This window comes from Nanorana parkeri, unplaced genomic scaffold, assembly GCF_000935625.1.
Source record: "Nanorana parkeri isolate BGI_ZX_2015 unplaced genomic scaffold, ASM93562v1 scaffold153, whole genome shotgun sequence".
Taxonomy (NCBI): domain Eukaryota; kingdom Metazoa; phylum Chordata; class Amphibia; order Anura; family Dicroglossidae; genus Nanorana; species Nanorana parkeri.
This window is the reverse complement of record NW_017306421.1, coordinates 1,219,957-1,235,336: the sequence shown is the minus strand read 5'-3', so window position 1 is coordinate 1,235,336 and position 15,380 is coordinate 1,219,957. Positions and strand designations below refer to the sequence as shown.

General features: G+C 45.4%; 1 protein-coding gene across 2 annotated transcripts in view; it reads right to left on the bottom strand.

Moving 5' to 3' along the window:
* EHD1 (EH domain containing 1) overlaps positions 1–10,820 on the bottom strand; it is a 40,655-nt gene extending 29,835 nt beyond the window's left edge. Inside the window, exons 1-2 of one of the 2 annotated variants that reach the window (XM_018554322.1) lie at positions 10,805–10,820; positions 10,031–10,439 (exon numbers count right to left, since the gene is read on the bottom strand). In XM_018554322.1, the coding sequence (XP_018409824.1) occupies positions 10,031–10,434 (404 nt within the window). In that variant the 5' untranslated portion in view covers positions 10,435–10,439; positions 10,805–10,820. Of the gene's footprint in view, positions 1–10,030; positions 10,583–10,804 lie in introns of those variants that run through there. The other variant, XM_018554321.1, reaches the window with a different exon arrangement.
* Positions 10,821–15,380: the final 4,560 nt, after the last annotated feature.

Sequence of the window (15,380 nt, the reverse complement as noted above, 5' to 3'; positions counted from 1 at the left end):
GTTACACCTCTTCATGTGCGTACATACGTGCTGCATGTCGCGGGCCTTGGACTACTGCACTGCAGAAAAACGTCCGCTATGTGCGATTAAACAAAATGACAGGTGCTCGTTCCAGTCTGCTCAACTGCACAAGACATTTAGACAGATGAACCCCAAAACCGCCGCACTGGTTTTCACCTGTTGTTCACTTCAATACTAGGAGAACACAAAAACATGCTGTGACTACTCAACTGGAAACTGAAAGCATTTAAGTGAATTTCAACCTATGTACCCGGCCGAAGTTCGCACAGTGTGTGGTACTGTCGGCACCCTCTCGATCGGCATCCCTCAATCAGCTGATCGAAGGAGCCGGTCAGAAAATCTTCGTTCGTTAGAGCTGGCAGCCAATGAGCTGCCCATTCTGATCGGGTATTCCGGCACCTGTCAGAATACAATGTAAACAGCGGGGATTCCTCAATCAATACGCTGTTAGTGTGGATGGAGGAATCGGGTGTATTTTTTCGCTCAACACACAGGTTGAACAGATAAAAAAAAATAAGATCCGTGTATGGCCAGCCTTAGTCTACAGGCCGTTAGATGTAAAAGGATTTGTGTCAGTTTACATCCGAACACCTTCAAGTCTTTCTAGGTCCGAATAAATTAAAAAAAGAACAAAAGAAAAAACAACTTGCATGCGACAGATGGAAGGTATAAGATGTAAACGGACATCCATCCATCTGCCTATAGACCTCACATGGGTCCATTTAGTATGTTTTTTAACTCCCATCGCAAAAGTGGCATTTATTCTGTACTGGTCTGTGCGCGGATCCTCGGATGATTGGGGCGGACGGGTGCCTGTGTGAACAGGGTCATATGTAGAATTACACACTTCAAATATGGGAACCAACTCTATTGACAACAACTAGAGAAAACCTCAAAAGCTAGCAGCAAGCTAACGCGCATGGGTGTAATATCTATCTATCTATACGGTATATATACACACACACACACACACACACACACACACACACACACACACGGCTGGGTAAAACGAGGGTCTGAGGTCATTCTTTTTTTTTGTACACCTTGCAATATGGGATGGGCAATGGGGTGCTAAAATACAATGTGTCATTGCTGCAGACAGAAGGTCCACTTTAAAGGAAATCAATATATTCTTTTGATAGAAATAGCTACAATTTGGTCTTTAAGATGGGGTGTGCTTCAACAGTCATTATTGGCCCTCATCCCTACTGGTGATTCACACATATTTCTCTAGGGTGGGAGCAGAAAAAGAAAAATCATCCGAGGGCAAGGGAAAAGTAGAGGCCAGAGCATGGGGTATTCTGCAAGAAACAAGTTGAACTGTTAAGAAGCAAATCTCTACCTTCCTTCCAGCTTTGCGTTTTCACATTTAGCAAAACAAATTACAGCGTTTAAGATGTGGCTCTATGCAGATGAAAAAAAAAGCTCATTGCAACTTCCCACAAGTCTATGTTGGCACAGTAACAGCGGTCTGTTATCACAAGAGGAGGATAAGAACTCAATTACTACAACAGAGATGTCAGAGGGGTGTTACATTTACCACCTCAGTTATGTAACTAACATGACATAATGAAAACCAGTCAAAAGTGGGCTTATATAAATAACCTAAGACAACCAGTCATGATTGTGCTAATGTTAGAATCTGCATATACAGTCTTTATTGGGCAAGCTTACCTATAAAATAATTGTTAGATTTGCCTCTTATTTCGCTCAGACACTGGGAGGCGTTACCTAAAGTTAGGCAGTTGCAGCTCTGTAACCCACCTGACGTCATGTTGATAACATGTCATTTTCTACGTGTGATTACAGCACACAGCCCTAAAGTCAGGGGAAAGTGAAGTGCATTGCAAGTCGTTTGCATGTGGTTGCAGCACATCCCATTGACTGCAATGGTCATGCCTGGCAAATGAGACATTCTGTATAAAATATGCCTTGGCATGTGGGCATACCTGAGAATGCGGACAGAGCTCTGTGTTTAATATCGTATTGGATACTTGGGAGCTGGAAGACAGCGTGTGCTCTCAGGGCTAGTTCAGGCAGTCGGCAGGGCAGCAAATGTCAGACCTCAAGGGGTCTCTCAGCTCAGACACGTCACTCATTCGGAGACAAACATAAAATCATATGTAGGCCTGTAAAGTCCAACACAAGGAGGTGAAGTGGAGAGGGATTAGTCAGGTTTTTATTGCCGTCTGTGTCCCTATTAGGGACATTCACCCTCTCCATTTGTCCTGGTGACCCCCATCACTGAAAGCGTAAGAAAACCCCAAATTTTGGGTTGTCATAAGAACAGGAATAGATAGGAAATGGCGATACTATTTCTGGTGACCACCATGGTTTTCCTTCTCTTTGGGGGGGGATTTCCTCGCACATCCTGTTGTGGCTATTGGACAGGAAGTGGACAGGAAGTAGAGGGAAATCTCCCCAATGGGACACCTGACAGGGATTATCGGCCGAAACATGGCTCTTTTGGCATTATGCCAAAAGTGCCATTTTCGGCCGATATGTTTCGGTGGCCGATATATCGGTGCATCCCTAATTATAACCCTCCCTTACTCTATCCAAAAGTTAAAAACGTTTTGGCTCCAGTTGTACTTGAAGGCTCCATTTACAAGAGTGGTCTTATGCGCATATTCGGCTGCACGAATACACGCAGAACCACACTAAACATCAAAAACAATCCATTGCAATGTGCATTGTTCAGACAATTGCAGCGGCTATGCGGTACAAAAGCACGCATCCTGCAAAATAGTACAAGCGCGATTTTATGGGTGGATTCCGCACGTTCCGGCTACAGTAATAGCTGCAAACGTGCAGAATCCACGTGTATGTTAACGTTTGCACGGTTTCGTTCCGCGCAGTTTTCCCTGAGGAAAACGCTACCGCTATGTGTGTATCTAGCCTAAAGCTAAAACTGGCAGAGTTTTGTATAAAGTCTTATCACAACTTTTCTCTCAAAGAGAAAAAATAAATATTCCAGCACCAATCACATCCTACTCTCCACTTCTCCTTTATAGCTATAAACTTGTATGCTCGGTCAATGACCAGCTGCTGTGTATGACATCTGTGGTTAAAAGTCAGTCTGGCCATAATGTTTGGCATCTTCAGACAGTCCTGCACAATCGCTGAAGAATAAAACGACTGGACATGTTCAAAAATCTTGTCCAATCCTTCCTATGTGTTTCTGGGAGTGTCTGCAGGGAGCGTCGCTGCCCCTCTTCACTGGCTAAACATGACACTTGCATTCCTGTTTGGGGAAAGAGCAATGACGTCAGACGTCTGATCATTCTCTAATGTCTATGGCCAGCTTTAGTCTAGCTGATTAACCTGTTACTATATATTATAAACAAAGGCTCATTTAAGTGAAGTACAAATTGTACAGAATTTGGGGGTATTCCCAGAAAAACAAGAAGAAAAAAAAAAAATCCATGAGTCAGAGCAGAACACAATGTGAGAGAAATGCCGGAGATCCCCAAATTCTGCCTTCTCGTAAGACTGCAGGCGGTCTAATCTAAGAGTCGGTGAAACAAGAACATGGCAAATAGACCATTTAACTGTTTTATAACTGGAAGCTGCTATATGTCAGCAAGAACTTTGTTCTCTACTAAAACATGCTTACAGCGCAGCCATGGAAAGAGAACAAACTAAAATAAAGCAACTGATGACAAGGTTGTATCAAATATACCAAAATAGCAGGGAATAAATAACTTAATAAAATCAGCAAGATTTATGACGTGTCTGAAAGAAGAACTTTTCAATGCGTTGAACTAGGAATGCACCAATACTAGTATCAGTGCAGAGTATTTGGGTGAGTACTCGTACTCACCCAAATACTCAGATGACTAGCCCGATACTTCCTGTATCAGGAAGACGGGCAGCGTGTCATTACACGCTGCCCGGCTTCCTGATTGCCCGGGAAGCCGGCTCCATGCTCCCTCGTCACTTGTGATGAGAGCATTGAGCCGGCTTCCCGGCCAATCAAGAAGCATTGGAGCATTTGGGCGAGTACTCACCCAAATAGTCGGCATCGGCACCAATACTATTATCGGTATTGGTGCATCCCTAGTTCAATGCATTGAAAAGTTCTTTTTCATAAATCTTGCCCATTTTATTAAGTTATTTATTTCCCGCCATTTTCGTATATTTGATACAACCTTCATCATCAGTTGCTTTATTTTATTCTCTTTCCGAGGCTGCGCTGTAAGCATGTTTACTAGAGAACAAAGTTCTTGCTGACATATAACAGTTTCCAGTTATAAAGCAGTTAAATGGTCCATTTGCCATGTTCTTGTCTAATCTGAGAAGAGTCGGTGAAACATCTCCCATGCTTATCCCCGGATATGCATCTGTGTTAAAAAAAAGCTTCAACCCAAAATTAGAACAGCCAAATACCACTCCTACTATATACAATGGCACAAGAATACAGAGAATAACCGTGCTTTCAAACAAAGCCCATCTCAATATTGCTAGCATAAATACACTTGGATGTACTTGATTCTATAGACCCCACATGCAACATACCTACATTTTATAGCCCTGGCTTTGTTTACATTCTTATTAATTGTCTCAAGTTGTGCCTGTACAATGATCTACCAAATAGATGAATAGGACCATCTCCAGAGCGTTACCAATCTGAAACAATACTGTTCATCAGTATAAAGAAAAAAAACCAAAAAAAACAATCTGCAGAGGGTCAGCTAGCAGAGGAAGAAGAAGAACCAAAAAGATGTAGACATTGCTGTAACTCCCGGATTCACCTGAACAGTCCGGGTTTTGAGTCCTGTGTCTGGGCTTCAGCTGGCCTGAAACCCGGACTCAATGACTCAAAAGCCGGACTGTCCAAGTGAATCCGGGACAGGTGGCAACCCTAGCTATAAAGGCACTTTGTTTTATTAAAACTGCATTTACTCTTGTACATGGTTACTTTACACAATGAGGCTGTACAAGAAAAAAAAAGCTTGAGTAAGCAATAGTTTAAAAAGAATGACAAATTCCACCCTTCCCTCTTCCTAAAAAAATATATTTTCCACTGAAAAATGTGTCTGAACGGTTCCTGTTTTACTCATGTAAGGACATCCTGAAGACAGGTTTGAAAGATAAAATGGACATCCTTCAGCTGGACAAGCAATGATAATACAAACATTTCACATACAAAGTAGGGAAGTTTTTGACACACTGTCTATAGATGCATGTTGAGGGCACAGTAAAAATAGATAGGCAATGGAGTGCCAAAAACCACACATAGATGTGAACGGGCCCTTAAAGTGGTATTATGGTCAAAAATCTCTCAACTCTTATGAGTCCGCTTTCAATTTTCACTGATTTCAGTGAACTCTGACCTTTCTGTGCTATTATGTGGCCTGCCCATCATCAGAGTAGGCAATATAAGAGATGTTGTATAAACTTTAAAGATAATCTCCAGAAGAAAAAAAAATTCCCCTTGCAGTGGTGCTGCCCCTGCACTGCAAGGGTTGAATGTTCATTTAGGTCTTCTAGTTTGTGTCCTCCCGTTACCCTTTGGAGAACTATGGGGAAAAACACTGACCCCATAGTTCTCCTTTAATGACCTTTCCATACCAGATTCCCACTCCTTCCATGAAGACCAGCACCTATGCTCTGGCGGTCGGAGGTTAGCTGACATAATTATGTATACTGTAGGGCCCATTGCTCTGCATTATACATGAGGACGCCAAGGAACAGTCAACAAGCCGGAGAGTAGGGGGATCAAGTACATAAAACTGCTTTACCCTGGTACCCAAAACCTCAATGAGCAGTTAACTCTTGCCGCGCAGGGGCAGCACAACTGCAAGGGGAGTTCCCCCAGCATTTGGGTTACTTCCCACCAGTTCCTACCCCATTCAAAAATAAGACATTCCCGGCACTCCCCAGCAAAGTGAACATTCCAGACGTGGGCAGAGCATGGCCCCAGAACTGCTGGATAGTCTGCATCCAGTGTACTCAGGGAGCCAGTCTTACAAGTAAACAATTTCATCTGTTCTGTTAAAAAGGCTGCAATGTGTGTGCTTTAGCACTCTTCTGAGAGGTGAAGAGGACACAGAGGCGAACAAGGGCTGCAAAGAATGCTTCATATAAAGCTGCAAACAAGACGCAAAAATCCATGTTGTGCAGTAACAGGAACTTAATGCATCTAAACATTAGATGTAAAGCCTACCTTTTGTAGAACAGGTGTTCATGCCAATAAAAGTGACACTAAACTCAGGAGTTAAATCTTAAAAATACATTCAAGTACCCCAAGTATTAACAATACTGGACCTTGTGTATCACTTGGCTGTAGATCCTCAAATCATCTCTGAATTGGTGCTGACACTGTCCTTCATCCTGGAGGATGGCTATTTTTGTTCCCCATGTGTATTGTAAAGTAGCCACCGCTCCAAGCTCACTCCCATGATGGACTACAATCTCAATACAAATTAGTAAAAAAAAATGTGAGATTGTAGACCATCAGGTGAGTGAGCTTGGAGCTGTAGCTACTTTCTAGGGATGCACCGATACTGTTTTTTGGTATCAACGACAGATATTTTTTTTCTGTACTCGCCGATACCGGAAGTCCCATTAAGGAAGCCAGGCAGCGTGTAATGACTCGTCGCCCGGCTTCCTGAGTAGCCGGGAGGCAAGTCAATACACGCCGCCCGGCTTCCCAAATAGCGGGGAAGCCGTCGCCATGCTCCCTCGTCACCAGGTGACAAGGAAGCATAGAGCCGGCATTCTGGCCAATCAGGAAGCCCGAGAGCGCGTAATGACTCGCCACCTGGCTTCCTGACTGTCCAGCTTCCCCACCAATCAGGAAGCTAGGCGGTGAGTCTTTACATGCTGCCCATCTTCCTAATTGGCCGGGAAGCCAGCTCCATGCTCCCTCATCACCAAGTGACGAGAGAGCATGGAGCAGGCTGCCTGGCCAATCGGGGAGCGTGTAATGACTCACCGTCCAGCTTCCTGATACCGGAAGTTCTGGTATCGGGATAGGCATCGGGAACATTTGGGTGAGTATAAGTACTCACATAAATACTTGGTATAGGCACCGATACTAGTATTCCAATGCATACAGGGGATGTGGGAACAAAAGTAACCACCCTTCAGAAGGAAGGACAGTGTCAGCACCAATACAGAGATGATTTGAGGATTTAGAGCCGAGTGATGCACAAATTAGGCACAGTATTGTTAATATTTAAAAAAGGTACATGAATGCATTTCTTAAGCTCTAAAGGAGAACTATGAGGTGAGTGATTTACACTCATCCTCATTGTTAGAGCCGACCTGTGACATTGAAACTGTCACACATTGGCCCTATAGATTGGGAAGTGAGCGAACACATACCGTCGCTTGCTCACTCTCCATTCATCTCACTGCAAAGAGCGGTGAAGGTCAAAGAGCGGTGACATTATCTTTGGCACTTATTGTGCACCTCTCAGGGGCTCCTGAAGACAGTAGTCTGCTTTGGTGCCAGTGAAAGATGGGATTCCAGTGTTAATGGTTTGGTTTATTTCTTTCATGCCATTTTACTTTTTTGGTGTGCGGTCCATTCCATTTCTCTTTTAGTGTTTTGTTTTCCCCTGATCTTTTATACTGAATCTTCCAGAGCGAAAAATCAACTGTTGCACAAGTACATTTTAGGAGGACCATAGAGAGCAAAAATGAGGACTGGTTGACTTGGAAAGCGTCTGTAATAGCCGTGATCTCTAGCAGTATCATGTAATGTTTCTCCAAGCAAGGACTATTCTCCTGAAGCATGCCCTCATTCTCCAACACCTACAACCTTATTGCTGTCTCTGGTCATCTCCAATTGCAGGTCTTCAGTCTCTGACAACTTTCTGTAGCACTGTGTTCCCTGAATATCAAATGTGGCCTTTTGGTGATGTCAGGGGCCACGCTTGAGACCCGTGTCAAGTCAGTTGACCACCACTGCCCTAGACGATTTGATCATCGCAGGCACCACATGAAATGTGTCAAGAAAAGGACAAATATTTCCCACTGCTAGAAAGTTAATGGTTATTTGTGAAATGAAAGCTTGGATTATATATTCACAAAGTCAGTTACTGAACTCACTGACAAATGGCTGAACATATGACCTCCCCAGATGCTGCAGAGCTACAATACTGAAGCCCCTCGTTATTGTAAAGAATGGCACAGACGGGTAGAACTTAGAAGTGGAAATTACCTTCTTAGTGATCACCGCTGACTAGTACGAGGTTTAGTATTTGTACATACACAGAGAAAGGATCATTTCACTGATTTTCCCAGCATGACCATTGAATATGACCTTGCAGAGTCATGCTACATCCCACAGACTATGCAAATGGTCTAATTATGTGAACTGCTTGTGAATATCACAGTGTACAAGCCATGTGAGCACTATGGTCTGACAGGTCCTGTATCAGGAGGGTACAACAGGGCACATGGACTAAGGAATAGAACACTTCTCATGTTTATCAAAAGAATTGTTCTTATTCTTAAAGGGTATGTAAAACCTAACAATGAACGTCTCTTACATGTTCCCTTCTGATCTGTTAAAGTGGCACTAAAAACTTAAATCTTAAAAAATGCTTTCAAATACTTTAATAACAAAAATGTACCTCATTTGTGTATCACTCGGCTACTGATCCTCAAATCATCTCTGCTATGGTGCGGACACTGTCCTTCCTTCTGGAGGGTGGCTACTTTTGTTCCCCACGGTCCCTGTGTGTGTTGTAGAGTAGTCACCGCTCCAAGCTCACGCCCGTGATGGACTACAATCTCACATTTAGTTTACCAATTCGTATTTAGATTGTAGTACATCACAGGAGTGAGCTTGGAGCAGGTGGGCAAACTCCGGCCCTCCAGCTGTGGTGAAACTACACATCCCAACATCTATCTGTCTCTGCGAGTCATGACTAAGACTCTTGCAATGCCTCATGGGACAGCTGCCCTCCCCTTTTCTCAATGAAGTGGCCAGAATTTCCACAGCAAGTGGCCCAGTCATCAGCCTTCCACCCGACATTCTTCAATCAGAAAATAGGTGCAGGGTGGAAAATTGTCAGCCGAACGGTTGGCGTATTCTGATATTCTCTCTTTCCTGGCCACACCTGTACAGTAGCGCCCCATAGAAGACTATGAGGCTCTCCCAGCCGGGAGACGGAGGCAGACAAGCCCCCATAGACCTCTGTGGGTTCTACTGTACAGGCGCGGCCAGAAGAGCAAAAGAGCAAGGACTTGTGGTGCGGCCGTGGACATTGCATCTCGGTAAGTATACATCTGTGGAGGGGGGATTTCTTAGGCGAGGGGAGTAAAAAGGATAAGTGCCCTTTGTTTTACGTTGCACTCATCCTTTAAAGTTAGGGTTTACACTTACTTTCTGTCTCAGTGATGTTGGTCACCAGGACAAAATGAGGGGTGAATCTCCCTAGTGGGGACAGGCAGCAATAAAAACATGAGAGGGTCCAACACTTCACCATTCTATCCAACACTAGGGGGGGGAAAAAAAGGGATTTTTTACATACAGTTTAAATGAGTCCAAAGGCCCATTCAGAGGGGCGCAGAGGCCTGTACAGCACACAGGAGGTCCTTGTTTCTACCCCATGCAGCCTGTTAAAAATCAATGACAACTCGCAAGCTTAAACATGTGTACAGGGGCAGAATTATGGAACACACACATAAACAAGGGCTTCCTGCATGCTGTACGGGCCCCTGCACCCCTGTGAATGAGCCCCAATAGACTCACTTGTGAACAATTTCTGGCCATTACCATATTTAGCTGGCCTGACTCTAGTCTGGGGTCAAGGGTCACCTGAAGTCTGATTTCTGCTGCTCTGTCAGCTGCCTGAACACAGACTCTGAGAGGGGTTGGAGGTCAAGCAGCTGACTCCCTAACACACAGCGATAAAAGAACAGCTAAACAAGGTGGGGGACACAGAAAGTATAAGTAAGACTGTTGTAGGGTCATGGGTTAGGCACCCCATGGTGGGACTTGTAGTGTCCCGGTAGCTGGGCACACCCCGGCTCTCACACGCACACTGACCTGTTGAGGAAAGCATTGCCGAAGGCGCTGAGCTTCCTGAAGGGCTTCTTGGGGTCCACTACCAGAGCGTTCCCGGGCACGACCCCCTCCACCGGGCCGTGCATGACAGCGATGAACGAGTCCGTGGTGGGCTCCGGGCCGATCCTCATGCCGGGGAAGTCTTGCTCCATGAGGTGGCGGATAAAGGTGGTCTTGCCGGTGCTGTACTGGCCCACCAGCAGTACCATGGGCTTATTGTGGAAGTCGGCATCCTCCAGGGCCGGGGAGTGGAAGTCGTGGAAGCGGTAGGTCTCCTCCAGGGGAAACAGCTTCTGGCTGTAGAGCTTGCGAAGCCCGTCGCCAACCGTCTGGAAGAGCTCGGGCTCTTTTTTCCTGCGGGCGTCTTTGCTGACCCAGCTGAACATGGCGGCTGCTATTGCGGAGGTGACCGGGCTGAACGACACTCGATAACGGACCCGGCGCTGGCTCCCTAGGCTCAGGGGAGGGGGCGTGTACCAGGCTGGGCGTGACGCGGGAGAGGGGTGCGCGTGCATGTGGGGGACACCCCCGGGGACGCGCGTCTGCAGGGTGTGAGGTTACGGGGGCCAGAGAGCGCGGTATGGGGGTTCACACGGGGGCACGCTCCCTCATGGCGGGGTTCCCCTAGTCTGGGGTGCTGGGTAACTTCAGGGACTTCCCAGCGACCCCTGCAGAGCCGTGATTTGTATTACTCTACGTCAGCAGGGAAGAGGACCACCCTAATGCCTTCCTCACAGCCATGACATCACCCCAGGCTTCCCCCTTGTTCTCTGCCAACTTCTGACTCATGATGACACGTGGGGAGAGAGGTCACTGAAAGTCTGGGCTTGGCTCCTCTCTACACAGGATGTGTGACATGCAATGATTTTGTATACTCCTAGCAACTAATATTCTACTCATCATGTATATGGGGTTCTGGAGAGTGTATGGCCTCATTCACACAGCCTAATTATATCAAGCAGAAAATCACAGGTGGTTTGCGGACAGCTGCAGCCGCTTAGCATGTACAAAGCAATGACAGGAGACGCAGCTGCCCGCCGCTATCCGCATGGACAGGCATATGAAAAAGAAAGTACACCCTTGATGAATTCTATGGCGTTAAGTAGGGATGCACCAAAATTTCTGCCGCTGAAAAACATTTCAGTAGAAAATGGTACTTTGGTCTAAAAGCCGATAGTGCCGAATATAAGGTGCATCCCTATCTTCTCTCCTCCCCGCTGGACGCCGTTCTGTGTCCCCTCTGATCCCTGCTGCTCTCCCTTGCATGTGTCGGCAAAGGCAGTGGGGATTGGAGGGAACACAGAGCCGATCCAGCGGGGAGGAGAGAAGCTTTCAGGAAGCCGAGCCGGTGGTGCAGGAGGAGAGAGCTGTCACAGAAATCCGTGCTCGCCTCTTGCACTGCCTCACCTGTGACATGCGGAAGAGTCGGGATGGAGAGCGGAGTACAAACACTCAGCGATCGGGACTGATTGCTGAGTGTAAATAATTGAGGATATAGTTTGCTTACTGTGTCCCCAGTTATGAATGAACAGGAAGTGCTCTACATAACTTCCTGTTCGTTTATGGTTGTGGACGTAGTAACTGATGCTGTCTCTTCAGTTTATGTATGCACAGGCGCACTCAGTATAGAGGCTTCCTGCTCGTTCATAACAGGAGCTGCAGAAAAAGAGATTTAGGACTCTGTGTTCTCAATCTCTCTTTCTATTTTAAAAGGGACATTTCCCCAGAGCCCCCAACTCTAAAAAAATAAATAATAGTTTAACATTTTTTAGAAAGTTTGGAGGGAAAAAAGTAAGTTTTGGTTTCGGCTTCACAAATTTTTTTTAATTTCAGTTTCGGTCTAAAAATGTCATTTTGGTGCATCCCTAGCTTTAAGTATGAGGACATAATAACAATTATTATGGAAGTAAGGGTGTACTTAGTTTTTCACACATAACTTCTCCATTTTGGCCTTATGATTGTAAAATACATAATGATACGGCGTAACATGTCATGTGTTGTGGTTCATCTGAGGTTGTACTTACCTCATTTTAAAGGTGCCCATACACCTAACGACCATCGCAAGACTTTTGTCTTGCGATAGTCGTAAGCTTATTAAAAGCTTGTACGATCTGCCCATCTTGGACAGGCAGATCGTACTTGCGATCATCTAAAGCGGCTGGCTTCCGATGACCGCAATGCTGAACGGGCATGCGCACACCGGCCCGTTCCGCAGTTGTCGATCGAGCAGGCTAGAAACCCGCCGAGAATCGTGCTGGTTCGTCAAAAGACGTGCGACCGTACAGTAAAAACGGTTGAACGCTTTCCATACACCTTGCGATTATCATACGATCGCGGGTTTTCCCACGATTATCGTGCGATAATCGCAAGGTGTATGGGCACCTTTAGACCAGCAAAGGACCAGATGATTGTAATTATGTCCTGATACGTAAAACCATAGAATTCAAAGAGGGTGGACTTTCATGGACAGATGATTGGCTCAAGTGGCAGACAGATTGCCTCCAGTTAGGCCCCATTCACACGGGGTCTTATGATGCATTCTGAGAGTCCTAAGGCAGGAATCCCGGGTGTCCCCGTCTGGATGCGGCCGCTGTACCTATTGAAGTAAATGATGGGGTGACAGCGGCCTCATCTCTCATAGTATGATTACTCGCGGTTCGGGATAGATGATTGTCCATGGACACAGGATAGATTGTGTCCAGTTACAACATCCATTCCAAAACACATGTAACACGTCATGAGTTTCCCCCCCCATGCTGCTTTAAGGACTTACCTTAAATGATGCCTCTTGATCCGATCATCTTCTTCCTTGTACTTGTTTTCAAGAGTCGCTCCAGCGCTGGTGCCGGTCTCTAGTCCAGCACTGACTTCTGTGTCCCATGGTGTCTGTCCGCGTGCATGCTGCCGGGCTGCCTGCATTGATTTACACTGTGTCCCTCCTCTTCTCCCGGCCGAAGATCTCTGCTGCGCATGTGCCCGCCCCATCATCCTTCACGGCCACTCGAGAATCTTCAGATCTTCAGACGGGAGCGAGTGACAGAGACACAGGTACGTTTTTACCTATTTGGTTACTTTTTTATTTTGTTTTTGTGTTTTTGCATATATCTACTGCTTGCTAGCAATAGATGTATGCAAAAAAAAAACTAAAGGTCTAATTCTACTTTAAGTCCTTGAGTGAATGGTACCTAAGCCAGATACCATACAGAACAGTTTTTATTCCTTGCATGGCTGTTCTGAGTCTGCAGGCGCGGTGGAGCCCGGAATACATGGTGAGGGTAGTCAAATGGGGAGTGGGGCATCATTTCAACCTAAAAGCTGACAGTCGCCTGAGGGAATATACACGTTAAAGCAGCCAGGAGTCCATTTACAGCTCCCTGCTGCCACCGACGTGGTACTTACATCCTTGGCAGTGAAAGGGTTAAAGCACATCTCCAGCCAAAGCTTTATATTTAAATCTGAACTCCGGGGAAAACAAAAATGACCCTTGTAGTGGGGCTCCCCCTGCACTGCAAAGGTTACATGCTTGTTTTTGCCAAAAGGTACCAGTAAAAAGGACTTTTACTTACCCTATCCCTGGCAACCTGCACTCACCTGTTCAGTGAACTTGTAGCATATCTTAATGGTTTATTTCCAAGTATTGTCTTCAACCCAAGCATAGAGATTGCCTTTTTAGATGTTTCCATTACCATCACTAACAACACGTTTTTTAAATCTGTATACTCTAAACCCACAGATAGGAATACAATCCTACACTACAATAGTGCCCACCCCCAACACTTGAGACAATTTGACGGTCTCTCAATTTTTGAGGGTCATGCGTATTTGCTCAGACCACAGTGTGCGTGCACAACAGATTGGACGCATGTATGATACATGTAAAGAAAGGGGGTATCCCATTGAGGTAATTGAGCAGGCACATACTAAAGCCACACAGTGATTTGAGGAGGGGTCGAGTAAAGTCATCAAGCAGGAGAGGCCACCCTTTGTACAGACATTTACATCAGCGTCCCGGGCAAAAAGTAGGGCGATTCAGATCAATTCTAATATCTTACAGGCCGACAAAACCTTAACACCAGTCATTAAAAAAAGACAGTTGCATATCTACAAACGTAGTAATTCTCTCAGGGATCTGTTGGTCCAGGCGGACCCTAGACCCAAGTATGCCAAGAGACCATTTTGCTTCTCCAGCAGGTCAGGAAGTTACAGATGTCACCGCTGTAACATATGTAATTCCGTAATATGTGGTGAATCGTTTTTTCATCCCCATAGTGGGAAGAAATATAGTATTCAAGGTTATCATACCTGTGACACCGATTACTGTGTTTACCTATTGAAATGCCCGTGTGCATTAATATATGTAGGTAAGACAATTGGACCATTTAAAAGAAGGTTCCAGAAACACAGAAGTGACATTCGTATAGCTATAGGGAAATTGTCTAAAGGAGAGGAGTTAGATCTCAACAAGCCTATTGCGGTTCACTTTGCCAAAGAGAAGCATCAAACACACAAACTCAAAGGCATGGTGATAGAACAGGTGCATAGACATCCTAGAGGGGGCAATAGAGCAAAAATGCTTCTCTAAAGAGAGGCACATTGGATCTACACACTAGATGCAGTGTACCCCAAAGGCCTCAATGTCAATCTGGGACTTACCTGTTTCTTGGAGGAGAGATAAAGGGTTTTGGCAAACAGTGCAGCGGTGAGCCTACTGCTTCCCTTGGTATTCAGAGGGACACGGAGACAAAGACAAAAACTCATAAATCCACAGTGGGCCGCATGAGTTACTCAGACGGTAGCTCTGGGATTATTTTTATTCTCACACACATTATTTATCACTTTGGGTTTTCACTTATATGTCACTTATATTTGTTGCCCCATCCATAATTTTCCTGCCTAGTGGATTTTGCATGCCCTGTACATAATGTTGTTGTTGTAATGCATTCATTTCATCTGTACATGGTAAACTTGTACCCTGTCCGAGTGGGGCAGAGCAACCCTCTTTATATTATGGACATGTGCAAATGGTGCATATGCAGTTGCATTATAGGTGCATTGTTGATTGATATACTATTGCATTTCTGCCATAAGGCTTCATTATTGCCTGTTTCTGTTATAGGGTTTCATTACTGCTTTTTTTCCATTCGGCACCTCCCACAGTAATTATACACCTAACAGCCAGCGTTTGATCTAATTTTTATGATCAAACTGACTGTATGAGTGGCTTACTATCACCCCAACGCTCAAGGTATAATTCGCATTGTGAGCCCTTGGGCTACTGACCCATACTGTGCAGTGGGACAGCTGTCAGATCAGCGAGTGGACGAGACGTCCC